Source organism: Tyto alba, unplaced genomic scaffold, assembly GCF_018691265.1.
Source record: "Tyto alba isolate M040663 unplaced genomic scaffold, T.alba_DEE_v4.0 Super-Scaffold_27, whole genome shotgun sequence".
Taxonomy (NCBI): Eukaryota; Metazoa; Chordata; class Aves; order Strigiformes; family Tytonidae; genus Tyto; species Tyto alba.
Window position 1 is genome coordinate 6,454,905 of NW_024881301.1, and position 27,865 is coordinate 6,482,769.

A 27,865-nucleotide genomic window follows, 5' to 3' on the forward strand; every position below is an offset into this window, starting at 1 on the left:
TTGCTGATTTTAATAATGAACTGATCTGAGATGTCTCAATGCCCGCTAAGCAGTTAAAATGACAACTTAATTTCAAGATGTTGTTACTGGTATAGGTATATTGACCTCGAACTGTTCAGGGGAGATATAGTGGGGTGATTTCTATAGCAGAGGTGTATTACGCTTAGGCTTCCTTCTACAGACCAGAAACCAAATTTTGAACTAGAAATAAACTTTCACTTGCCTGGGACTTATTCAATGAGAGGTGAAAGGAACATTCAGAATGTAAGTGAATAACAAATATCTTTTGGTTTTGTGGGTTTGTAAGTTCCCATAAATCAGTCAGCAAGTTCCCAGTTGTGACAACCACATGTCCCAGGCTCTGACATTGCAGCCACCACAAAACTCAAGTGAAGGGTGCAATCGACCCATAATAAGAGTGGCAAGCCAAATGAGTGGCATTAAAAACCCAGGATGCTGTCGTACAGATTTCCAACTTAACTTTCTGCAGGCTGTCAATATACCAAGAGACTAAATTGCCCTCCCTTTCCTCTGTGGATCCCTGACTTGCCCCTTTGCTACTTGGTAAAGCAGCAAACAAAAATCTGTTATGGGACTTTGAGGGAAGAATTTGACGTGACTCAGTATTTTGTGATCCTTGTTTTTAAGGAGATGTCCGTGTTAATGGGCATTTATTGTAAAATATGGAAGAGAAATAGGTTAAAAGTCAAAGTAGTGATGAAGAGTGATTCTCTCATTTTCTCCCTCTGTTCCGGGGGACTGTGGTCCCCACTGCTCCCGGTGAAGCCATCACAAGGAGTGGGACCGCACCACTGGGCAACTGGTCCGTCTCAGGGTTTCCAGCAGGGATGAGCTCTGGGCATGCAGCCTGGTGCCACTCCAATGTCCCAATTTAAAAAAAAACGAGGATAGGAAGCATGGCTGCTCATCAGCCTCGGGTCACTTGGCAGGGCTGCGCTTCTCGACAGCTCCTTGCTGCGTACAGGACTTGTGAATAGCTGGCGGACCTGCCAAAGCAGTGGGAGCCGTGGTGGAATGTGCTGATGGGGATGTCTGCAAGTGCCCCACACCTTGTGCGCTCCTCCTGCGTGACGCTGCCTGGCTGGGAGCGAGGTGCGAGCTCTCCTCAGCTTTGGAGCGGCCAATTCCAGTGCTCCGCCAGCCTCTGCCCAAATGCTGGCCTGAACCAACCCTGCTTGGCTTGAGATCCGGAGGGATCACAGTGCAGCAGGAATAAGAGGCACTTTGTTCTCCATCGTAGATACACTGAGATTAAACTTGATAGTCATGAGGCTAGATTTACTGCTGTGCTCGCGCTGTTTTGCATTGCACAACAGCACAAACACCCAGAGAGCGAGTGAATTTGATCTGTGTTTCCTAAGGATTGTGAAATTGTCCTCTGTATAAATTTGCTGGCTGAATTTTAAGCATGATTTATAAAAGGGGCCTTTCCTCGTACAGTAAACGTGATTTCCCTTTCTGTAGGGCTGCAAGACAAATATTCTTAGTCTGCAAGCTAACTTTTGCAGTGTGCTATCCTTAACGTGGTTTTAGCTCATCTTCCTTACTGCATGCTTACTAGCTGAAGCTATTTAACTGAGGTGCAAAGAAAAAAAAATAATATAATTTCTTCAGCATTTGGACCTAACAATGGCCTACAGGAAATGTAGAGCAAAGCAGGCATTTGTTCTGCACTGTTCAGAAGCTTTCTAAAATCCTTTGAAGTGTGCTGTGGTTCTTATTTTTGGTCCATTTTTCCCATCTGCCATTGCAAGTAGACTTTCTCTTTCTAATCTGCTGCCTGAAATACATTTTGTTCAGGAAAGCAAGTCTCTTTCTGTTGTAATCAGGGCTAGGAATTCAGCTGCAGGGTCACTCTTGGTGCTGTAGAGTTCACTGACCATGCTTTGCTTCTGGCAGTCCTAGCTTTGGCCCCTTTACACAGATCAGTGCCAGGCTAACCCCATTTATTGCTACTACTGAATCAAAACTCTGCTTCTCCTATTTAATTTAGCTCAAAATCAATATAATGCAAACAAACATCAGTATGGCAAAAGACTCAGAAGAAGACGAGGAAAGAAGAAAAATGCACTTTTTTTTTTTTTAATTAAATATACCAAATGGTGCCAGTCTTCAGATGGGAGGAATTAGTTTGCGCTGTATCCTTAGACCCTTTATAAAAATCAGTTGTTGTCATTGATTCTAATTTGCACGTGAATATTAGAGTTTATCTGGTTGTCTTCAGTTCCCTTTCTGTGTATAAAAACCCTTTCTAATGTAACTGCTACTGCTTAAGTTCAGCCATGCATTCAGTTTTCTTCTGGGTTTCATAGTCCCAGATAAATCTCTTGGTTTGCTTCATTGTGCCCCCACTGGGTGAACATCCATCCTTATTACTAGACACCTTCCACCAGTTACCACAGTGTCAGCCTTCTAGAAACTGCCAGACTTGCTTCTGGTCAAGTGAAGTTGCTGTTGGCAGACGCGTGTTATTCTTGGTGAAGCTACTTGGTGCTGAGCACTTTGAAAGGCTCATCACTGTGAGATGGGTTAAGAGGTTTTGTTAAAGTAAGTGTGTGGCAGGTAAGACTCCTGTGGCTATCAAACACCGTGGCTGCACTATAATCTTTTTCTGTATCTGTGGCACACCTCAGTATGAGAAAGTGTTGGGATCCTCAGGACCTTACTTGAAGTTTAGATGACGAGACCTTTATGGCGTGGTTGGCATCCAGCCACCTTTCCCGGCCAGGGCTGGAGTTATGAATTCCACTCGCCACACCTCATTCCACACTGCTTGTCAAATATGTGGAGTAAGGCGCACACGTACCCTCACCCGTTGTTGTCGTCTGGACTGAAGCTCTGTTCGTTGTGCAAGGCAGCGCGGGTGGAAGTCATGAGGTTTAGTGTTTCTGCTAAAAAACAAAATAATCTTGCCATGCATCCTCCTACTCCACCCCTTCTTCTCACAGAAAAACCTCTCCCCAAACTAATCCTCTTTGGTTCTTCAGCTCCAGGGTGGTGTTCAGTAGAAATCAAGCGCTTGGTTGAGTGTGTCTGTAATGGGATGTAAGATGGCTGCCATGAGACAAATCCATAATTTAGGAATTGTTGCTGAAGTTCATTTCTGCTACCCTCTACTAGGTGATCACCACAAGAACCCTGAAACCTTTTCTGTTTGTTTCAAATGCCCTTTTATTTCTGACATTACAGTTCATCTGTTCCTGAAGGCAAGCTTCTGAGTGTTTGTGCCAGAGGGGAGACCAAAGACTGTCAACTTAAATGTTTGTTGAGTTTTTTTTATTTTATTTTTATTTCACTACCCTTCTCCACACTTTTACTGATTAAGTGCTGCCTCCTCCTTCTGACTCCTTTGGTTTTTCTTGCAGGGCTTTGTTGTTCCAACAGATGATGCTTCAGTTTCCCACTCTCAATATGCGCATTGCATCTCTGTTGCCTCCTTGCCTTGCCTTTTACAGGAACTGTAGTGCTTCAGCCTCTCTGCTTTCCTCCCCTTCTGTGCCAGGGAGGGAGCTGATGTTATCCTGCATGGCTCCTCTGGGCAGGAGACAAGTGCCAAGTAAAACAGCAGGAGACAAGCATCGAGTAAGACATGAGCTGTAAAGCCTTCCTGATGTTTTCTCAAACTTACCTGGTTCCAGATAAAATCCTTTGCAGATGTTATCTCCCAAACTTTATCTGGAATAGGTCTTTTAAAGACTCTGGATGTGTCGCTGTGTAGGACTATCCCTTTATCTACTCCTTTACACATCAACTCCTCCTCTTGTGATGGTTTCTGCCACTTTTCAGGTCTCTATTGAAATATGGTGGGTTTTTTGCATGTGACTTTTAAAATTAGTATTTAATTATAGTTGGTGGTTGTCTTGACCTGACACCTTCTCAGTCTTTTGATACTCAAACTACTCTTTCTCTTTTCAAGAATATTTTTTTTTTTTTTAGATACTTCCAGATATTGTAGTTTTGGTCCTTCTTCAAAGTTGTCTTTTCTCTATTGCAAAAGTCAGGTGTAGTTCAGAGTTGTCAGTTTGGACCTATAGAGGATGTTTCCCCTTATTGGCATAGTCTTCCACACAAGATACTCAGTGAGTTTATTTTCTCTAACTTTAGATAGATGATGTCTTCCCCTCTTCCCCACCAACCCAACAAAAGGTTTCTTCAAGCTTCAGTTTGCCTTTTTAATTTCAAGCTATCCCTCAGAATCACTTAATGATGTGATTCTTCTCTGTTGTTGGTTTCTGTGTCATAACACAGCTATATGTACTATCAGTTTATGTTGATGTGTCTGTCTTGCTTTTCAGTTTTGTTGAAACGTGTTGTACGTTGGAGGCAATAAAATCCAATAGCTAGAGAAAGTGAGATAGGCATTTCTTGTTGACTGACAGGCATAGTCTTTTCTGCTTCTTTAAACATTTTCAGGTCCTTTTGTTGTCTAAGCACTGGTGCTTTGCATGTTAGTAATGACCACAAAACCATAAATATGGATTTAGAAGCAGGCCATGCCATCCAAAGAAATGTATGTTGTATAAGATTTCATCTAGTATTCTAAAGTTACGTGTGTTGTTGGTTGTGGTGTTGGGCCAAGTAAAAGCCTTTTAATATAAAGTTAAGAGTAGGTCTACAACTAGATGGTAGATTACTGTTGGTGGTGGCAGTGATGATTCCTGTTAGCATATAGCACATAGTTATATAGATTCAGGTTTAATCTACTTTTGTGGGCAAAAAATGCTAAAATTGGCTGCCAAATGGATTTTTTTTTCATACAAGCTACAATGACTACTTAGAGAAATCCCTACAGGTCTGAAAACAATAATAATCAAAAATGTATTTCTTAGCCTTGGATCCTAAAGTATCTTTTACACATAATGGAATCGAATGAACCAAATCTAAAATATGCTTTGTTCATATGCCATATGGCCGTTGTCTTGCCAAGCACTCTTCTTGCCTTCCAGAGCAGACTCCTGTGTTCTCCCTTCCTTAAATCCTGCCCTTCACACTAACCAAAAAAAAATTGCTGCTTGACCCCCATAGTCATATGCCTACTGTTCCTTTCCTCCCTTCATCCCTAAATGCTTTCCCAGTGTTTAAGAAATCTTCAAACACCAGAAAAGAGGTAAAACAAACTAAAAACCTTCATGCACTACTTCATTGAAGGAGCCTTTTGAATTTAACCACAGCTGTATTTAGAACCTGTATTCAGGACTTCAGCCCTTTCCTACCAGCCATCAAAAAGCATACCTAGTTCTCCGAGGGATTTAAAATCCAAAGATGGACAGATTTTAGTGTGGGGCGGGGGTAGGGAGGTATCTGGGACACTGGTTTTTGGTTCAGGTCCCGTGCGCTGCGTGGATAGCCCATTTCCAGAGCTCTGGGGAGGCCTTCATCATTGCGTGCTGCCTTGTATGTGTATTTTTAGCAGAAGGCTGTTCCTTGTCCCCGCACCAGGAGCACCTCTGTGGTGTTATGCCGACTGTCCCGAGGTGTTTAGTAACCCATGTGCATTTTGAAATAGCTAATGATAATACGATTTCTCTTGTGATAGTATTTGGGCTTTTTCATTCTGCTGCTTGTTATGAAATCTGTAGGCTGATAATTTTAATGGGAGTTACAGGAGGAGAGGAAAAAGTCCCAGCCAGCCCTGGAAATGCATGGGATTGTGGTAGAGCTGAGTAAACGCTTCCTATTGCAGTCTGTCTTAACAAGGACTTCCAAAAAGCCTGTCATTTCAGTAAGTTCAGCTTTTACCCTTTCCTCTCACTGTCCTCCCTCTTGGCAGTCTCTGTCCTGCTGGTGGGGTTTCAGTAGATTATAATTTTTGAGACATAGGGTCTTTGCTTTGCAAAGTTCAGCTTCGGAGACCTGCTGGGAGGGGAGGTGGATGGGACATGGATGGGAGAGGAGGAAAACCCAGTGATGATGTAGGGCTCCTAGAAGTCGGTCCTTTTTGCCTATAGCGTTGCATGGTATTGAGTCTGGAGCAAGGGATGTATAATTTAAGATTAGTGTCACACCGTATTTCTAATTCTCTACCAGCCTGAACTCTAACTGTCAAAATTGCAGTTCTGTTTACATCTTCATCATAAGTTAAATAATTACAAAAGTATGGCTTTAAAGCCCTTTCATGTCTTTTTTTCTGCAGTTAGGTTATAGATGAAGCTGTCTATCTGTTTTATTGTCTAGTCATAATTACTAAGTGGACGCGATGTCTTCAAAATTACGATTCTGTCTGAGAATATTTTATTATTGGTTGCTGCAACAAACATCTGGAGAGTGCTTAGAGCTCTTGTGTTATAGCATTTCAAAGACACAGTTTTATTGGATCTCTATAAATTTGTCCCTTTCCTTTTTGACTCTTCTTATGGCAGGAAGAGGCTTTCCTGTGTTTTTCTTAAGCCTGGTAATGTGATTCCAGATATAAAATTCTTGAGATAGTCTAAAGGTGGCTTTTCTGTTGTTTGCATGTTCAGACTGAAGTAGATAATGTTTTGTTGATATGTCCAAAAACACATCTTCTCTAGATGGGTCAGTATTATCTCTTTCTGCTCCTAGGCAAATTAATAAACCAAATTTTAAAAGCGCAAAGGAAAGCAGGCGGCTGGCTGATTCAAAGGGAGAGGCTATGTTTTTCATCACCACCCTTTCAAAGCCTCTCTGAATCAAAAGAACCATTGGATTGCGAAGGCAAGACCTATGCCACACCAGAAGCTCCCAGTTCAGCAATTTTCCCAGGGTAAAATTATAACTCATGTTTCCTCAGCACAGGCTGTAACTGGCAGCGTTCCTTGTACTTCTAAGGGTGAAATTGCTGGGGGGGGAACAGACATCTAATGTGCCTCTGGAAGTTTTACAATGGGTGTTAGCCTCCCTTTGTGGAAAGGTAGATGTTCTTCTGGAACATACCCAAGGGCAGGTGCTATTCAAACTGGAGTGTAAATTAACTTCAAATAAGGCAGTGCAGGCTTATTTTTGTTCAGTTTGTGAATCAAATCTAAAGAAGAAAAACCCATTTCTCAAATTCTGACAGTTCATGACGATCTTCCAGTTATCCCACTGAAGTCTGCATTTTTATGGTTCTTTAAAATCTTCAGATATGACTGCAATTCAAGATGTTAATCTTTATTCATGTACTACTGATAGGATCTTAACTCGCAAACAAAACAGGCAGATTTTAGAAATGCTTGTTTTTTGGTGTAGCTTCTCACCAGAAGATTATTGGACAAATTGCAGACTTGGTCCGAGAAGAATGTAACCAGTTGGTTTCTTTCCCACTGAAATGTTGACACCATCTTTAAGGATTTGTTTAACTTTGCATTCAAATGTACTAGCATGGTTCTGGCAAACAGAAGTCCTTTCCCTCTAAACATTAGAGGGAGTGGTTTGTTGTTCTTTTTTTTTTTCCATTTATTTTGTTTTGGTTTTTTTCCCTTGTCATTTTCTTATGTAAGGACTCTTACAAAATATGTGCAGAGTGCCTGCTAGAAGTGGATAAAAGGCAACAACACTTGAAGACCAACTAAAAATTACATTATTAATATATCTCAACCTACAAGGCATCCGCATGAGAACAGTTGGAAGATGGATTCTAGTGTTCAGAGCTCCCCTATCCCTTCCCATGTACGTTCCTGGTCTGAAACCCCATGTCTGGTCTATTCCCAAGGGCTGGGGAGACCTGCCCAGCAGCTGCCTCTTTCAGGGAACAGGTATAGACCCTGGATGGAGCCCCAGAGTACGTAGGTACGCTGTCTGCAAAGGTGCTGGCAGGGCAGACCTCCGGCAGCAGCGATGAAGTGGTCCAAGGTGTTTGGATCGATGCTGCTCACTGGAATGAATGGAGTCTTGTACAGAAGAGAAATGGTCTGTCATCTCTGTCCTTTGACAAAAGGTGAAACTCCCTTTGTGTGCTTGCTTTCTTATGAAGCACAGGTAAATTCACATTGTCTCTGCTACCTGAGGTTTGATGGAGGTAAGAGAAGAAAAGCGACCTATTTTCCAGGTTTAAAAGAAAGTAAATGAAACTGTCCTCGGGGCAGCCGAAGCAAAGAGGTTTATATCAGCTGTAGTGTTGTGGGCAGGGCTGCCAGGCTGCTAAAGGCTTTTCAGACCTGGCAGCCTCTTTCCCAGGGTCTGCTCATATTTTTAATAGTGCTTCCTTTTTGTTTTGTTTTGTTTAAGAAGTATCCACGATGGCTGCAGCCTTTCTCTGCTGAGACTGAGGGATCTCTTGACACTTACTGACTTGTAATAGTTTCTGCAGTATCTGCAGGATCCCCCTTTTGCCTGTGTAAAGAAGGCTGAGTGAAGGTCACTGAGGTGATTCGCTATATACCTCGTGAAATATTTTGAGCTGGGCATTTCCAGTTGGAGAAGGCTCGGGCTGGGGAGTTATGCTTTTTCTTTGGTCACTCCTAAATCAAATTTATTGCTAGTTTGAGTAGAAACTGGTGCAGAACAGACAAGCTCCTGGCAGAGCGAGTGGCCTGAAATGTCAGGTATCCAGTCCCCTCCTATCATAGGACACCATTAGGAGCAACACAGCAGGTCTGTTGACCTTTGGTCTGATGTCCTGTGTCTAAACACTGTGTTCTCCAACGTGGTTAGGGGATGGTTTTGCCTGCTGCATCCTGGGGTAAACACCCTGTGATTATACAGTGTCAGGTGGGCAGTGGTGAGCTGTGCAGTAATTGAGAGCAGCTTTCCAATCCGGTTTTGCTTGTAAATTAAATGGCCGCTTTTACTGAGCAAGAATCGAATCGGCACGTCTGAAGATCGTAGAAATCGTCTACTTCCTTTATGGAAGCCAAAGTGACTAGTGGAACTGTGTGTGTGTTTGAGGGTAGTGAATCTGGGCTGGACCCCCAAGTTATATCTGGATATTTTTTCATAGTGCAGTGGGTTGGATACATGCCAAAGATCCTGCTTGCGCTATGGGCTTAAGTCAAGTCCTGTGTCAGCCACATTTACCACTTGCTTGACCAAAGCACAGGGGGTGTGCACAGCAAGAAATGGGTAGGCAGTGCAGAAGGAGAGAGCTTTGCTTGCAGGGCCTGAATGTAATAAATGAAAATATTTGGACTGGCCTCAGCACTGCTTACCCAAACAAGCAAGGGGCTGAGTTAATCTTCCATAAAGAGTACAAATTTATAGAATATCTTGAGGGAGGTATTAAACTTTTGTCTGCAGTTTCAATGCTTAGGGGAATCTTCAGAGAAGTTTATAAGCACTTGAGAAGATACATCCTGTCTCTGTGAACTTGACCTTTTCTAGGTTTTGGACTTGCCTTTACTGCTGTACTGGTATAAGCACAGGTCCTCATTTGACTCCTGCCTTTATCCCTAATTATTTTTCCTTCAGTTAATTAGAGATTTTTCTTAAGGTCTCAGTAGCTGGTTTCTGATGAAGGTGTGGTTAGAGCTGTTCTGCTGAAGTTAGTTGTGTGCTGCAGACTCAGCTACTGGGCTCTGGGATTCTTGAAGTGTCTTCGAGCTCTTGTCCAAGGGCATTTTAACTGTCCTGCATCTTCAGGTAGGCAGTGCTCTCCACCCATCACAAATACCTTGCTTCCCTCAGCCCCTTGCCTTGCATTTGGTTCTCTGCACCTGTGGCATTTATTCTAGGTCCTGATCAGCTCTGAAATCCCAGCAAGGTTCGTTTTACTGAGGAAATGCAACCACAATCTCTCCAGCACTTGCAGAACCGAGCAGGTGTAGTGGTCAGCAGCGCCAGCATCTCGAGGAAGAGGAGGAGGCTGTGAGCAGCCAGCATGTGGGCTGAGGAGCAAAGGACCCTGGTCTTGAGGGGCAAGATTGGCACTCTACCCATGGGACAGTGCCTCTGGGACAAGGAGGATGCAGCAGTTAAAATTGTCCCATCAGGTAAGTGCTCCAGTCACCACTGCTATAGCCACTCTGGTGTTACAAGAGGTCCATTGTTGCTTTTGTAGGCTTGGTTGGTATTCGGACTATTGCAGGATACAGAAGACAGCCTAACGTGGTTCCTGGTACCTCTAGGAAAGGGTTGCATCCAAGGCTTGGTTTCATGATGGCCTATACCTTACACCCTGGCTATGATGGACCCCTCTGGGCATCTCTGTTCCTGCTCTCAGGCAACCTTGTGTCATCCACCTTTCTAAAATGCATTGCTATGTATTTCTGCAAATAATACTGAGTGCTGCAAAAGCATGGCACTTGCGGTGGGAGGAGTGAGTGGCTGCTTGGCATAGTAGTAGGTCTTCTGCTGTGCTTGGGTGCCTCACCATCTCAAGAAAACCTTTCTAATTCTCAAGCTCTCCATTGTATTTGACTGTCTTGCATACAATAATTTGACCTTCTGTCACGTTTTGACAGACATTCAGAATTTATAATGAGGCTGTTCCTCCAGAAATCTAAAATGAGAATTCTAGTACTACCGCTGAGTCTCAGGGAACCTGGTATCTCAGTTTACTGTGGCACTGAGTTGCAGCTGATAGTGTTTTGGGCCTGTTTCTCATGTGGCGCTCAAACACAATTGTTTTGGAGTTTTGCTTTATAAACATAATTTGTAATGTTCAGAGTCAGCAATCCTAAAGCTCGCAGCTGTGAGGGAAAGAGCAGTTGGATTATATTGATGAAAGGCAAAACATGACAGTGCATTCGGCATATTTTCGCTGGGGAAAACAATGTGCTATTCCTTTGTTTTGCAGACTCGGTGGCACCAGTGCAGCCCAACTATGTCCTTGAAGAGCTACCAGCCATTGGTGTAAGCGTGAACCAGCAGAAGGGCATGGATGTTCTCATATGTAAAAACTTTTTGCCAAAGATCTGGGCAACTTCTTTGTGCTTCTGGGCTGTTCAGAGCAAAGGTGAAGAGGAAGCGCTGCAATGGCACACACACACACCTTGAGACCAAAATGCAGGTTGTGCACTCTCTTGTGCGCATGGTTGTCTTTGACCACCTTGCAGGGCTTTGTCTGAGGGGCCACACAACCTGGTGTCACCTATAGATACAGGGTACCATGGCCACAGCCAGAGAATTTGTTGTGAGGACATCGTCAGCCCATAGAGCTGCCCAGGGTGGGATTTTTTCCCCCTTCCAGCAGGACAAGCACCTGGGCTTCCTGGATGCATAGCTCTATCTCTGCCTGCTTGCTACACCTTCCAGAAGTGCTGTTTGTACTTACTGATACTGTTTATGTTGAATAAATGCTTTCTCCAGCCTCTTTGTTGTGGTGACTCTTTTTGCTGAATTGATAAAAAGCATGTGGGGGTACTTGTTTAAGCATTGTGGTGAGACATGATCATGATTATTTTTTTAATCTTTAATGAAATGTTTGTTTTGAAAAAGTGAATCCTCAAAATGGGGACACTTGTGCAGGAGCCAAATTTGAGAGTAGTTCCTGGTTTGGATGAGAGCCTTGAGCTGGGCTTTCCCGTATCCCAAAGCACCCCTAAGCATCAGCCTGCTGTTTATTTCAGAGTCGGATCCATGGCACTTGAGTGACTTCTGCTGTTCACTGTTTGGATACATTCCACGCAGAGTGGGATGTATGTGTTCAGAGGAGACTTTTCTATTGGAGGTGGCTGATGTGGGTGTGCTAACTGTTGCTGCCAGCTTTTCCTGGGCACCAAGCTTTTGTGAGGAGAAACATCTCATGGCTTTGTTGTGAAAAAAGGATAATGAATACAGATAGATTTGATGCATTAGAATAAACTACTGCAGGATTATTGTTTCTAATGTCTAGACTAGATAAGACAAGCTTGTCTTCACCGCCCCCAAAAAAATCCCAGAGTTTTCAACATGTAACTTTGAGTTTCTTAGCAGTAATAATTGCTTGGGCTGTGACAGGGAGCATCCAGTAATTTTAGCATTTGATACAAAGGCTAGAGCTACAGTATGTTGAGTAGCACCTTCTTGAACTGTGTTGGCTCACAGGGAAGACCTTGGCTACAATAACCCACGCCAGAAATGTCTTGACCTGCAACCTAAAATGATCCCCGCAGTCCAGTGAGTCAAGTAGATGTTTTGTACTTGAATGTCAGCCCTCCTGTGAGTGAGCTCGGGTTGTCTTGTAGTGGCATGGTTTTTGTCAAGGTTTCTGGCTTAAGAAGAGAACTGGAATGACTTTGCTCAAGACCACAAAGTGTAAATAACACTTCTGAAACCTCTGCTAATCATAGCAGTCTAACATGAGCAAATATTTTGAGGGGAGGAGGAAGCCTCCTGTCTCTTTGATTTTTGTACACTTAGCAGCACATTGTAATAACTTGTGTTCTTCAGATATCTCTTATTTCTTCCACTTGCTACCAGAAGGTTGACATGGTTCTTATGTTGTTGTTCTTCGGTAGACCAGTAGCATGGGTGTGCAACTCAGCCCTACAGCTACTGTGATTTTTTTTTTCAACCTGGATGTAAAGGCTTATTCTTTAACAGTATTCTTGAATGGTGCTGGGGAGAAGGTGGTATAGAGGAAAAAGGCAGGGAGGAGAAGAGATCTGAAAGCTCTCCTTCATGATCTTCAGTCCCCTTTGGTAGAAAGACTTCTACATTTTACAGATTTTTGTAAATCCTGGGGAGGAGTTAAGGCAGGGCTGCTTTTGCTTCTGTTGTGTCTACAGGAGGGCTTGCCCAGAGCAGAAAATGAGAAGCAGGTGCAGATAGAAGACCTGGACCTACGAACTGCTTGTTGTTGAAAGACTCCTTCAGCTATCAGCAAGACAGTGGAGGAACCCTGAACCACACTAATAGTGTAGTATTTTCATGTGCTGAACCAAAACTGGAAAGTTTCAAGTGACCTAAATGCCTTTAACCTCCCTAGTACATGGATTTTAGCACTTTTGAGTATGTAGTTTCAATAATAAATTCATTCTGGTTGGAAATCAGAACTAATTTTTTTAAAAAGTTGTTGGGAAAAAAAAATCTTTGAGTGCTAATAATGATAAATGTTTTACAGAGTATCTGAAGTATTTTGTTTTGCAGGAACTGTTGTTAAAACCTGGGATTTCCTGTTCTTATTTTTTTTTTTAGCGTAAATATTAAAATATCTGAGAAGAAAAGGTACCAAATGAAAAATGGACTGTTGACAGACCAGGAAGGTCACTGCCCCTGCAGTCTGCGCAGGTGCTAGCTGTGCTTTGTGTCCCGCTCATGAATAAAGTTGGTGTGGTTCCTGAGGCAGACAAAAACCTCTGTGATCTCCCGTGTGGGAGCAGCCATAGCTGAGCTGAACTCTTCCTGGGTGCAAGTCTCACCTGCCTGACACCAAGAAGGTCTTCTGAAGAGCCTTTTGATCCTTTTTGTTGTCAGCTGTTCTAGATAGCTTTCTGGATCCCATTCAGTTTAGTTTCTGTGACTCGCTTCTCTCCTCCTGTAATTGTATATTTGTAATCACTTTAGGTAGTAGCAGCTTAATTTACCAGCAGTGCCTTGTTCTAACCACTTTTAACTAAGCTTTTCACTTCCATGTTTGCCATTATCTAATGCAAGCCATGTATTTCTTCAGAGAGACAGTTTGCTCCTGTGTTACCCTTTCCATAGCTGAACCAATACAGTGATTTAACTAATGCAATGATTTAACTCTGATGTGTTAAATGCCAGAGTGGTCTTAATGCTGTACCCATTGGATGGTGATTTGTGCTATGGCTGTGCTAGTGAGTTGTGCCACATAAAAGAAACTGTTTTTTTTTAAGCACCCTGTTCTCTGAATCCCCTTTTTGCTTTGATTTCTCTGGGGCAACTGCAGTAGAAATACCATTGCTTAATTTCAAAGTGGTCTCCAAAACAGTACTGAACTGGTTTTATCCAGGGAAATGCGCTTTGTGAGCTAAGGCTGGAGCAAGGTTAGCATTATTGTGTTTAATATCTAAACATCGAGCAGATGGGCGTTGTTTCTTGAGGCACAATAAATGCAGGTAACTTGAAGGGGGAATGTTGAAAAGGAGGAGGGTGAAATAAGATAGCAAAAGGTTTTATTGTAAAGCATTTTTATTTCTTGGGAGTTTTAGTAGGTAAACTGTAAATGGCAGCTTGATTAAGTCTCATTTTTGGAAACTTTGGTTCTCTTATATCTGTTTTTTGGTTGTGGGGTGTTTTTTGTTGTTGTTTTGATTTTATTTTTGTTTTGTTGTTTTTTTTTTTTTTTTTCCTTGTAAAATGCCCACAGTCCTTTGACCTATCTCCCATTCTGGCAATGATGTTTATACTACACATTCTTCTACCGTTTCATGCAGCCGGAGCTATCGTAGCTATGTTGAATGAGGTCCCGGCCTAACTACAATATTAACCCTGCAAATCTGTTCATTTTCTCCTGAGCAGCCCCAGGCAGGGTATACGGGAGAATGTGTCCAATTGAAAAACTATTACAGACTCGGTGGTGCTGCAGTGTGCTAAATTGCAAGAGGGCTGTGTTTTTCTGCCACAGAGGATCCTGCTAAGAGAGGTGGTGGTGTCTGTCTCATACAAGTTACAGAATTAGTTTTTTGTTTTAGTCTCAGTCTTTGTTGATGATTTTTTTTTTCAAACTGTTTGTCTGCTTTTAAGCATTGAAATGGGTTCCCCTCCACACTCGCTGCTTTCCTTCTGCTAATCGTCCAACATGTGCTTATTTTTCACCCCTGGTTTGTATCACTCCTTGCCTTCTTACTTTTACCTTTCCAGTTGTTGTTTTAAATTTTTTCTTCATTATTTTACTAAATATCATACTGCAGATCAGTAGCATCTTGGGTGGTGGTTGTATCACATAGCATTTATGGCAGACATTAGTTTTGCATAGCGTGTGTACCTTATTTTGTCTGGACTTGCCTTCATTGTGCTGCAGGCACCTCCTCAAGCAATTGTAGTGATTAAAATGGTATTTCTGCAGATTTATATTAACTTCTGCTTATAAAGGAACAGAGTAAACCCAACTCTCCCCTTCAATGTCTAAACTAGATGTTTTTCTTTATCCCCTTCGTTTTTATCAGCATTTGACCTAAGCTTGCTTCTGCGTATGAAAGAAAATTAGTTAAGTACCTTGTGGTTTATAGATGCCTTTTGTTACATATTACTTGGATTTATTGTGCAACATTGGCCTGTAAATCATTTGGGTTAGACATTTACCTGGCTCGTGTTGACTTTATGGTTTGAGACTTTTAACAGCCATGAAAAATGGAGAAATGATGTTTTTGGTGGCGGCAGTCTTTGCTAGTCCGAATGCCCCGTAACTCCCTCACAGCCGTGCTCTGCTTCTCCGAGGTTTGCTGCCCAGCTCTGCAGAGATGTTTACAAGGAATCCATTACCTTTTGCAGCTGAAAGACGTGTCGAAAGAACAAAGAGAGTTTTGTGATGAAGTGTATCTGACTTCTCGCTGCTTTGCTTACCTTTTAAATGTAAAACTTAGTAATTTGCAAGGGCTTTTAGTTCTCAGGGCATCCCTATAAGATTCCACCCGTACGGAGCTTTCCTTCAGTCAAAAGCGGGGTTGTCTCAAAACCGCTCTTGAACGCATTTCTATTTTAATCCCCAACTTTGAATGCAGCCTGCCTTACTGGCTCCAGCAAATCGCCCTGCCCTGCCCCACCCGCCGCGCGCGCAGGCTGTGTCTGCTCTTTGCTGGCGTTACATCTCTTCCTTTGTGACTAAAAGTTGGTTTCATCAGCAAAGCGTCGGCTCCCGCTCCGCTCTCGGAGCTCGCCTGCCTCGGGAAGTCGCTCAGACCTGCAGCCTATGCGGGGCACGCGGGGGCATCTGTCGCCATACGTATAACTTTTAAATGGAAAATGTCTTTCTCAAAGGCTGTCGATGTCCAGTGGTCTGCAGTCCATGAGCAGTTGACTAGTCCAGGTGTTTCTGCTTCTGTTTCCGTGCTATGTGAATTGGGAACTCGAGAGAAGAGTGTGCAGGATGGAGGAGTTGAGGGTTTGTATTTCTGTTCTGACTGTACGGCAGTGATGGAGGGCTTGGGAAGGAACAGAAAGTCTACCTGGGGTTGTCTTAATTAAGGAAAGTAGTAATTGTTCTTGGTCTTTCTGTCTGCAGCTCTTTCTGTCAGAGCCTTTATCAGCTCTTAAATAAGAGAATGAGCTTTTTTTTTTTTTTTTTTTTGTATGGGTTGTCTGTCACGAGCAGTATTCTGGAAGAACTTGTTTTATTGAACATGATTTGTACTTTGTGGGTTTTATCATGGCATTTTGCCCCACTTATTTAAAACTTAGCCAGTTAAGACTCTTAGAGCTGGATTGATTTTAAAAACTGCCAAATATTTGTCTGTGCTTTAATAAGATAAAAATCATAAGCTGAGACTATACGACAATGTTATTGACTGAAGACTGTGGGTTTCTGTGAGGTTTTTAAGGAGATCATTAACCTAGGTCTATCTCTTCACAGGACAGTCGGCCCAATATGTCAAGACCTCTGATCACTAGATCCCCTGCATCTCCATTGAACAATCAAGGCATCCCCACTCCAGCACAGCTCACAAAATCCAACGCACCAGTTCACATTGATGTGGGTGGGCACATGTATACCAGCAGCTTGGCCACGCTTACAAAATATCCCGATTCCAGGTAACTTTAAAAAGCTTGTTCTGCATGTCTTTGGCAACTCCTTTTCTTCCATTTCATGCGTGGATGTCCTGGTTCTGTCTCAGAATGAAAAATTTAGTTCCTTTTGTTTCGGAATTAAATTAGGTTTCTTTCTTTGTAGGAGGTTAGAGACTGACTTTTCTTTCCCTGTTCCACTATGTTTCAGATAAATGGCACTTCTGCAAATCCCTATGTGTATGTACTAAAACAAAGTTGACAGTAAAGAGCACTTACTTTCTACCACCTAGAATTCTGGTTTTATGCCAGGGCACCCGTTCTGAGGTTTATTACATTCAAAAATTAGTAATACTGCATTTAAGCAAACGTGGGGGTGTTGGGGTATTTGTTTTGTTTCTTTTGGAGCAATAACCACTCTCCTGTGCTGTCAACATATAATCTCAGATGTATCACTTGAGGGTAAAGGCAAAATCGAATGTAACAAAGTATAGGAGAGCTTTAACTGAATAATTTTAATAGAATATTCGGACTTTTTAAATAATTAGACTAAACTTTCACGTACCTTCTGAATGAAATGTTTGTGACTGGTAGCTTACTGGTATTAAACAGTTAGAAAATTTCTGCATGCATGAGCAAGTGGTACATGTAGAGTAGATGAAATAAGAGTACAGCTGTAAGAAAACAACAGTGCATTGTACACAGTGTATGTGGATATTACATGGTGGTGATGGCAGATAAACACTGTAATGATATTGTAATTCTAAGAGTTGGTTATCAGTTAGCAAGTGTTGATTAGTACTAGTCCGTACCTTGCCCTTCACTGCCTGATCCTGCTCTAGAGGGAAGGCAGTGTTACCTTCGTGGTCTTTCCAGCAGCTGAGGGAAGGAGTTTCTGAGTTTCTTGATCCTGCAACTCTGACTTGCCTTTCCAAAGGGTACAAGGCGCACTTCATGGGATGTGATTTTGTTCTAAGCATGGGTTTCACTGGTACTACTACCTCTGCAGAGTCGCCTATGTAGTTTTAGGTGGGACTGGAGTAGTGCTTCTGACACTAGGAGCTGACAGAGCCAGAAGAGAGCAGTAAATAAAGGTGTATGAAAGAGAAACAGCTGAGCACATGGCCTTTCTTAGGACAACCTCCTCAAGGCCAGGCAGAGGGAAGTAGTAGAATCCATGCCAAAGTGCAGGTCTGCCAGGAGAGATTGAAGCAATGTCTGGGAAAACTTGAACTGTTCTTTGAAACCTGAATCTGTCATTTTGGGGAAGATTTTTTAGGACTTGCTTGTGTTCCACTACAAGGATTTGTGATTACTTAGTGGCTTTTAGTAGTTGGAATAGTGATGGTGTCTGAAACTGTTGTGTGTGCAGTATGAGAGGCTGTTGTATTAATACATGCAGCTTCTGTTTCCATGTCAAATTCACCAGGACAGTGTACTACTTTAAATGAAGAAACACTAAAATGACTTTCATAAGTGTGTATGGTGGCAGTGGAATTTAAGCATAATGTATTCTGTGTTCAATTGAGCCATTGTAGCACTTGAAAGTGGAAGTTATGCCTGTAGTATCAAAGCCGGTTTAATAAATTAAACATTTTAAAGTTCTTCAAACATAATTTAAAGAAAACCCAAACTCTGAGTTATAGTCATTCTGTTTCAAGTTGTTCTGACATGCGTTTGTGTTTCTGTTCTGACAGTAAGTGCCTTTTGAACCCCTTGATGAGCGAATATTTCCAGTGTAGCTGTTAGAACCTGGAATTCCCAGCCACTTCCACAACTTGAGAGATTTTTTTTTTTAACATTAGCAGCTTCAAAAGAGCAATTATTAAGCTCATTTGGATGTCAAGTCAGTGGCATGAAGCAATAAGCTGCCAATCATGATATAGTTGTACGGGTTTTGACTGTGAGATTTAACTTTTTTTTCCAATGTGTGTGTGTGTATCTATATATATATATATATGATGAGTGCTGGGTACAAATTACCTAGTAATATTTGGGCCTTAATACAAATTGTTGCTTGGAGCCTGACCTGATCAGTCTACATCTACAGTATCACTTTGTTAGTTAATCCAAGGTTTTGGTCAACGTTGCTTGTATGTTTTCTTTTTCTGCCAATATCACATGTGTGAATGAGATCAAAACTATGGCAGGGTCTCATACATACCTTTGGGCCAGTTGAAGCCTCCTGAGGCTCACTGTCATATGAAGTATTGTCTATGAAAAATAAGGTCTTGATTATCTTGCCTGAAAGAGCACTGCTGCAGGGATGAGTCAAGGCATAGGTTGCAGGCTCCAGCATCCAACAGGTTGAGACATGAAAGTCATTAGACTTCTGACTCGTATTACATGTAGTCTAAGGGCCAGAAGCCTAAAATGAACCTTTCATCTGTGGGCCAGGTACCAGAGTCATCTTTCTTTGTGAGATTGAAAGGCTGATATCCAAACCAGCAGCTTTGGAGTCACTGTGACTTGATGGTGTGAAGGAGAGCTATCCTGATATAGCAGTCTCTGCTATGGAGCAAGTGTATTCTTCCTTCTCCTTTGGGGCTCAACAGCATCTCATCCTGTGCCTGTTTTCTCTTTCCTGGACAGCACAGTAGGAATTGAAAATAGTGCTTTAAAAAAGGGTTCCTTAAAATTATATCGGGTAAAGATTTGCAGCTTGCAGGGCTCATTTTCCATAATTCTTTTGTTAGATCCCCCTACCTGGTTTGTGCCTTGATATGTAAAATAGATACTGACAAGTATCCATTCATTCCTCCGAAGCAACCCAGGTATGACTATAAAAGTGTCTTGCTACTGATGCTGCGTCCCTGCTCTTTGCTATGGAAATACCATTGAGGGCTTCTCTCAAATGCTCTTGCGACTGAAGGACCCAAGGAATTGGAACCTATCTGTGTTTTGGCTAAAGGCTTGACACAGTGAAGCAATCCAACAGGGAAGCAGCTTATCTAATAGATGGTTTGAATTAAGTAATCCTAGAATTTTGAATTCTGAAGCTGAAATAATGCTTAGAAAAAAAAAAAAATTAAAACTTAAAAATCCAGTAGCATAGAACTCAGAGGAGCTCAATCATTCTCCAGACTGGGGAGAACCTACTGTTTTCACAAGGAGGACCCCATATGATTATTTTATCTCGTCAACAGGCTTCAGGTTCTCCCAAGACACCAGTGAGACCATGCCTCAGACATGATCTCATGCAGCTGAATAATACAATTTGCCAGACTTAGGCTTCAAGAAGAGGCAATTTGAATCAGTGTATCTACCAAGAAGACCAAATGTAAGGTCAGTCTGTTGAAAGAAATAATAGTTTTCTTGAAATGCTTGAAGAGGGGGCAGATGTGCTTTTGTGCAACTCTCTCCACCAGGACTATAGACCTTGATGCATTCACCCATATACAGATTGTTCCTCCTGTTCTTGAGTTGTCAACTGATGGTTATTCATATGTTCATGTGAATGAGCCAAACAAATTGTTTCTATTCTGTGAAGTCTTACTGTTACGGAATTTGTTCTGTTTTGAACTAGAGCATGCCTTCCTCTTCTTGACAACCTTTGGTTTACTTTAGATTACCAAGTCTGCAGCATGATATTTGGCAAAACAAAGCCATATGTTAAAGATTTTTTTCTTTTTTTTTTTGCTTCTGCAAGTGAAGATTTTTAAAAATAGGTTTGCTTTCAACTGCCCAACTAAACAGCTCATTTAATTCATTCCAGGGAGGAGGGACACAAGATGAGGGTCTGCTAAAGGAGCTTTTCTCCTCTGAGAGCTGAGGCACATGCATGCTGTCCCATTGTTCCCTATGGTCACCACAGAGTCTGAGGAAAATGGGTTGAGGTTTTAGGATTTATGATTATGAGCAGAGGAAGCACGGGCCTGTTAGCTCTGATATTTGTACCTGAGCAGTCTACTTCTTTTAGTGCATTATCATCTTGCTTGGAGTTGGCATTCCTGTTTCTCTCAGCCTTAACGCTGTCTGTATGGTATCTACCAAAAGTTATTGTGCACCAGGCTAAGACAACCTTAACTGACTATCAGAACTAAATGGGAAGATATTTAACTTTGATCATACCAGCATCAGCCATCTGATATCTCTGATATCAGCAATATCAGCAGTGTTGTCTGTCTCATATGTTCAAAGCATCTGGACTTTTAATTAGTTCTGTTCAAGTCATCTGGTACAAATATTTGCATAACACTGTAGCATTGAATTGCCACATCATATATTCCCACCATAGAACAGGAGAATTTATTTTAAAATCATGTATGTATTTCTCTGTACAACCTTTTGGGGTATTTGTTTGTGTTGCTACATCTCCCATCTTGATTTACTCCCTGCATATGAAGATGGATTCTTCTTATATGGTATTTCACAATACTTCCAAATTTCTGCCCAGGGCTGTTTCAGGTTTTCATACGAACCTATCCATTTGTGTCCCAGTTTTCTTACCCAATCTTCACTCTCAGCCCTCAGGGAAATTAAATTTCACACACTTGGATCCAGTTAGGACACTGGCGTTTTTTTGGTTGGTAAGGGTTTCTTCTGCCTCAAGAGCACAGAATTACTTAGGAGAGTGCCCAGACTGTCCTTGGCCTTTTTTGACAGTTTGAGGGCAAGACTTATCCTTCATAGGTAATGTAGTTAGACCTCCAAGGACATGCTATGAATTAGGCAGCTTAGCACTGTTTATCTGTTCCAGAGCTTTGGCAGTTTCTGTTGTCTGTAGACTGTCCCCAGTTCCAAAATAAGACACCGATGTGGTCCTTAGTTCAAACTTCTGCAGGTTGAAACACCATGCTGGAGACTTCTGGTTCGGTAAGAGAACTGTTGTGGTGAGAGCGTTCTGTACGTTGCGTAGGACTCCCTCTAATACCTCCACAAAAGCAGCCCTGTCACAAGTTTCTTGCCTTGGATAGTACCTCTCACACTGCGAAGTGATGCTAATTCTATAAAGAAATAAATCCAAAGTTTTCTAACTCATGAGCATTTGGGGAATTAATTTTTTATAAGGAAATACTGACAGAGTGGGTGTTACTACATCTTTATTTCCACTCTCCTTATTTGGATTAATTTTCCTGAAAGGTATATCTCTATCTGTGGAGGTATTTGGTGGTATTTCTAGAGTAGCAACATCGAAGCCTGGTGAGGTGGTAGTTCTTAAAAAACTGTGACACTACAGTAGCTAGACTACAGTAGAGTTGCACTTTTTGAGAACAAGCGTTGTGTTGCAAGCTGTAAAGAGCAAGTTTCTTTGAGAGTTTTCAATATTGCTATACACTAGCTCTGTCTGCTGTGTTAGTGTGAATGGTCCAGGTCACAGATTTTTAATGTTTTGTAACATTCCTGGCAGCGGGGGAATAGGCAGAGAAGGTGGCAGAGCCTCAGTTTAATCTTCATTACCTATCCTGGCTTGCTCATCTAGTTATTCACCTTCTACATTTCATCATTTGATTGCTGCATGGCCTTGTGGCGAGGGAAAGGGAGGGCTTGGGATAGGGGAGTACACTGATTCTTTCACTGACCCATTCTGTGACCCAAGATAACTGATTTAACTTTGAGCTTTGGTTTCTTCCCACCAAGGTTAACAAAAAAGCAATTTGTAAAATGCTTTAGGATGATGATTGAAGGTGTAAAAGATTACTATCTCTAAGCATAAATATTTATAGATGCCAGTAACTGAGATAGAAACAGTGGATGATGTTGGTATCATCAGTAACGTATTAGTAAAAAATGAAATGTTGATTCATGAGGACCAGACTCAATACAGTTAAGCAGTACAGTTGTTTTGGTTGTTGTAACCACATATACAAACTCAGGGGAAAAATAGAAACAGAACTGTAAATGACAGTATGCCTATTTCAAGAAATTCCAGAGAATTTACACAACTGATATTGTAAAGAGAAATCTTTTGTAACACACATCTGTCAATAAAGAGCTCAGAGGGGTATTTTCTGGTTCTGGCTGAACCAAGATTAATTGTATCTCTAGGTGTGTATATTGAATTTAGGGTATATATTGACCTCATTTTGCCTCTTAATGATCACCACAGGTCAGTCATCACTGTTGCCTCAGTAGAAGTGAGTATTTTCTGAATCTTAGTCCTGTAGTATGTCTAACTTGTGAGGTCAGCAAGTCGTTGCTGTTGCTTGTGTCTGGTGACTAGGTGAAAGAAATAGCATGATCAGATTAACAGGTTCTCGCATCGTGTGGTCGGTAACTGGTGGTGAGTCATCACCAAAAGGGGCCATGGAGTTAATGTCTTCCTGGTCTGAGTGTCAGTAAAAGTCGGTTTCTGTATTATTTATTTGGAGGATAAAAAGCAGTGTTTTGAACTTGTTCAATGCTTTTGCACTCAAATGTGTAAAATGACAGCAAAATCAAGGTAGTGGATTGTTGGAGTACTCTGCACATATGCAGACCCAGAGAAAGTAGATGCTCAGACTTGATATTGCAGGGGCTCATGCCATGCTTAACTATGGCTGCACGGCTATGACAGTGTGGATGAAAATTTTCAGGAGGACAAATGTCTACATTCAGGAGTGTTACAAAGCTAAAGGCTTCAACTCCTTATTTCTGAGGCTAGTAGTCTTCTGAAGTAACAAACATTTTTCTTGAGGGGAAAGAAAAAAAATCCGTATCTTCAGTATGGCTTATAGATCCCTTTCCCAGTAGGCTTGTGTGAGGTTGTATGGGTTGGATCAACCTGAAGTCAAGGAGAAGGGATGTTGTCAGTAACTAGTTGAAGGGTCTGTGCTCTGAGAAATCCTTTCACTGCAAAGGCTGCTTGGTATCAGCTCCATGGGTGGAAATTTGTCAATGAGAAGCAGTTTGTTGTTGTAGTGTTTGCACTTTTCTACTCAGTAGCATGACTTCTTAAACTAGGCTGAAGGCACCCAAGCAGTATTTCTCATTCCAACTGACCAAGAAAATACTTGGGAAGGAAAAAAGGAGTGTTTAGTCTATGGGTCTTGCTGGTCTGATAAGGAAAAGCCTGTTAGAAGCTGAAGTGGCACTGAAGTATTCTGCTTTTATCAGTCATTTCTGAGTGTCCAGTTTTGAGCCATAGTCTCGAGGTTCAATGGTTTGTTTTGCCTTTTGCTGTACTCAGTCCTTGCACTCAAGAACATCTGTATGTTAGCACTAGGTTATCTTCCTGCTCCCACACAAACTGTTTGTACTTCATTCATCTTTCGTAAATTGCAACGTAGTTGCTACGCAAATTGGCATTTAGTAGCTACCTAATTGCAGAAGTAAACATTCAGCTTCCAGTTTTACCCTGAACACCTGGCCACCTCTTGGGTCTGTTTGGGACTTTAGGATATAGATTCCAATTTCTGGCTTACTTCTTTCTGGTAATGATCAACCTTCTGATTGGATTACAAGTCCACTTGCCATTTGGGGATGCATTTGCAAAGGTTGCATAGGAAATGGTGAAAACTACTTAGGACCCAATGGTTATCTGCACTTGTTTTAATGCAAATAATGCATAAATGCTGTGTTGGCTAGGGGAACATCATCAGTTCCTATTATGTGGGCATTTCCTCAAACTTAACTGGTCTGCAGTTTATTCAAATGTCATAACCAGACAACTGTCATCTGGGAAGCTTTATTTCTCCTTTGCCTTTTGTTCTCAATCTTTCTTTCCCTTTGGTCTACAACTATAAGGATGTCACTGTCTGTGACTCCTGCCCTTCAGTATCTTTCTTCTGTCCCCATTCTGTTCTGAGCATTGACCCTGGTCCTACCATCAGAATTCCCTCACTGCTTTGTCTTCCTTTATTTTTCACCTATACTTTTCTATCTCTGTTGGAAAGAGTCAGAGCTCACAAAGTTCACAAGTGATCTTTACCTGACCAGATCAAGGCATGCTGCTTGCTTGTCCCTTTCTCCCCACACATCCTTGGTTTTCTGGCTCCTGTTAATGGTGAGTTTTCTTTGAGTAGTTAAACAGCCAGCATATTTTATAGACACACTTTTGCTCTTAGTGGCATCAGCTGAAAGGATGCTCTGAGACTCATTAATCTCTTTCATTGAGTCTTTGAATCAGTAATCAAATAAACTGTTTGCAACTGCAATATGTACATTATCTTGGGTCTGTAGGACTCTTCCAGCACAGTTGTCTCAACACTCGTTTGGACAATTTTCTAGGAACTTTCAAGGCACTTTCTGCCTGATTCAGAGAACCGAGGGGCTCCTGTAACAGTTTGAAAGCATTTAAGCTGAGGTTGTAGCTACTTCTTGAGGTGTGCTTTGCAGGGACATGCCTTTAGGAAAGGAGTGGGCTCACGGTCACCTTCCCACCCAGTCCTTCCACTGTGCAGTGCTGTGTGCGTAGACACTTGGGCTACCTCAGGTGCTCAAAGCAATATAGCACAATGCTCCACCTGGACTCGTTTATCCTGCTTCCAGCTAACTCAGCTGTGCCACGTCTGGTACCCAAGCTAATTACTGAAGACCTATCTTTTATATTTCTACACACTGCTGCATTTTGCAGAACAGGCACTTGGTGAAGGAGAGCAACACTGGCAATTCCGTTTCCATGAATCAAAAACTTTCTGTTTGTGAAGTATTATAAAAGGTGAAAGGGGAATTGTAATAGAAAGATGCAGGGGTTTGTTCATAAGATGAGATGGTTGAACATAGCAGTGTTAAATGCAATGGGGTATACTTTAGTAGTTCATCAATTTATAAAGATTAATTCTACCTCTTAGACCCCAGTGGGGTTTTCATGTTAAAATGTGACATGCCTGTCAGTCAAATGGTAGACATAATTGTTCTTTAAGTGACCTATTAAAATCCCATTTCGTTTAATTAAAAATTGTATTTGTGTTCTCACACAGGCCATATCTGTATGGTAAAACCTCTTTTCATATGAGGCACGTTACGGGTAGAGAGCTGTCACAAGCTGTGTGACACACACGTGAAACAGGAGGAGTGATTGAAATCCCGGTGCAGCAACACGCGGTTGGCCCTTGGCTCCCGCTGACATGGAAGGAGATGGAGGGATAAGCAGCATCTCCCAGGACCGCACCCAAGCCCTTTGCATTCCTCGCCTAAGAAATTGCTTGTAGTTACTTATTGTGGTATAGAAAGTTATAGCACACAGCATTTGCCATAAGTGTGTCACTTCAGAGCAAATGATGGATTACGTCCTTCCACACCCCAAAAGTCATCTTTGTGCTGTAATTAAAAAATAAATGTTGCAATGTTGAATTGGAAATATTTTCTGTCATACAATGAATTTGTTTTGTTAGGTTGCCTGGATGTAATTGCAACAATGTCAGTGTATTAAACCCTTGTCATGGGGTAATGGTTTCCTGCCGCTACACCAGTGCCAAGGACTGCTTTGCTTAGCAGCTCTATTGCTGTTTATCTCCATCAGCAGTAGTGATTATTTTGCTTCTGTGAAGCGTTTTTTTTTTTCTTATTTTGTTCCCTGTATGCGTACTATAAATTATACTTCTGTGTGAATGCTAACCACAAATCCTAAACAGTAGGAAGCGCTTCCATGCCAGAGAGCAGCTCTGCTGGGAGCTGGTTTTAGGTTCGCCCAAACTTGTCGGCGATCTGAGGGGAAGAAGGCGTTCCAAACCGTGAAGGTCTACTGGGCCCCTTCTACCCATCTGAAAATTGATCCCTCTTAAACAGTTTAGAGGGCCCTCGGGGTCTTACAGCTTACATAAAAAATGAAAGCCCTTCCTGTCTTAGAGCAGTGCAAGCAGTCAATACAAAAGAGAAAAATGGTCTTTTAAGTGTATCCCATTGAATCCATTATCTTGAGGGCCCGTGTGTGATGCTTCATCAAAACATCATCATCTGTGATACATGGGGGAGAGGGCGAGGTGGCGTTTGGGGTATTTCAGAGAAAATGCTGCAGTACTCTGTTCCACAGGACTGGCTAAATATGATACAAGCCAGAAAATGAGAGCTGCAGAAAAGCTGATATTTTACTCCTTATAAAAAATTGCATTCATATTTTACATGTTTGAAACAAGCAAATCATTCAGGAAAAGTTTTCACTGTTTCTTTTGTAGGTATGAAAGCCCTTTTGGGCATCTTGTACAAAATGGCTTTGCTTTCGAGCGGAATACAAACACTCAATTTTTTTTTTTTGGCATTACAATGATAAATTAAAAGGAGGAAAGAAAAATCAATGTTTGTACCATCAATGCATTCTAGCTTTGTTTTGGGAGGTAGTGAAAGGGTTGAACTGCTCTATCATGAGCTGAATTGGTGTTGAATTTCTGGTTCTCGTGAACAAGTGTAAGAACAGTTAGCTTTTTAAACACTGAAGTTTTTAAAATTTTTTGCTTGCCTGTACTAATGATTTGTGTATTTTTCTTAGACTAGCATAAAAAGAAAACCTTTGATTTTTGTTGTTCTAAGTTTGAAGTATTTACTTAATGGCATAGTGGTGTTTTTTACCAGATCATGTGGTTAGGAACTGATCTTTTGCTGTTGGTGTTTCTATACTGCAAATAATAAGGATGTTGCTCTTTGCTAGGAGAGCAAAGGGAAGAATGAAGCAGTATTTTTGAATGCAACTGAGTTGTTAAATGCACATCCTTTGGTGAAAGGTTTGCTTAAATAAACTGAGCAGTAGGCAGTGGGTGTGTGCCTTTGCGCAACAGCATCCACCCAGGTGCTTTATTGGCCAGGGTGATCCTAAAGGCAGAGTGCTGTCAACATTCCTAATTGGTTATTACCCAATAACGCACACCCTGCAGTGTCTTGGGACTATAAAACACTTTTTACCTAGCCTTCCTACATGAATAATGAAGCACTTCAAATATTCATCCAATTACAGTCAGCCTGTCTCTTGACTAAGGGTTGCCAAATACAATTGGACATACTTCTGACATAGAATTTCAGGCTATGTCTATGTTGGAAGGGTTTAGTCATAATTCTTGACTTCTGGGGAGAGATTAGATAACACTACGTTGTTAGTGTTCTAACACTACCACTTCTGCAGCCTCAAAAACTATTGCATGTTGACTTGTGCTATTAAATTCTGGTTTACTAGCAGTATGATTTCAGAGTTTTAGAAAAATCGTTTGGTTTGGGTTTTTTTTTAATTTTATATTGGAGCTTGTCACGTGAAACTTCTCATGTTCTCTTTGAAACAATAAGATGATTTGCTTGTTCTCCAAGTGCTGTGGATACAGGTGCATATGACTGAAGTCACCATCCAGTATATGAAAAGCAGATAGTTAGCACGTATGCTTTTCAAACATGTAGACTGTATTTATTTTCCTCTTCTAGTTTTTCCAAAGATTTTGCTGCCCATCATGATTGGCTCCTGATATGGTAGTGTCTGACTTTTAAATAGTTTTTTCTCATGTCTTGCTAGTGTCTTCAAAAA

General features: G+C 41.6%; 1 protein-coding gene across 5 annotated transcripts in view; it reads left to right on the forward strand.

Annotated features, from left to right (window-relative positions):
* The window catches only part of KCTD1 (potassium channel tetramerization domain containing 1), a 104,188-nt gene that overhangs the window by 51,269 nt on the left and 25,054 nt on the right, over positions 1–27,865 (forward strand). For 4 of the 5 annotated variants that reach the window (XM_033001122.2, XM_042798191.1, XM_042798192.1 and 1 more), the window contains exon 2: positions 16,352–16,530. In XM_033001122.2, the coding sequence (XP_032857013.1) occupies positions 16,367–16,530 (164 nt within the window). In that variant the 5' untranslated portion in view covers positions 16,352–16,366. Of the gene's footprint in view, positions 1–15,550; positions 15,884–16,351; positions 16,531–27,865 lie in introns of those variants that run through there. The other variant, XM_033001121.2, reaches the window with a different exon arrangement.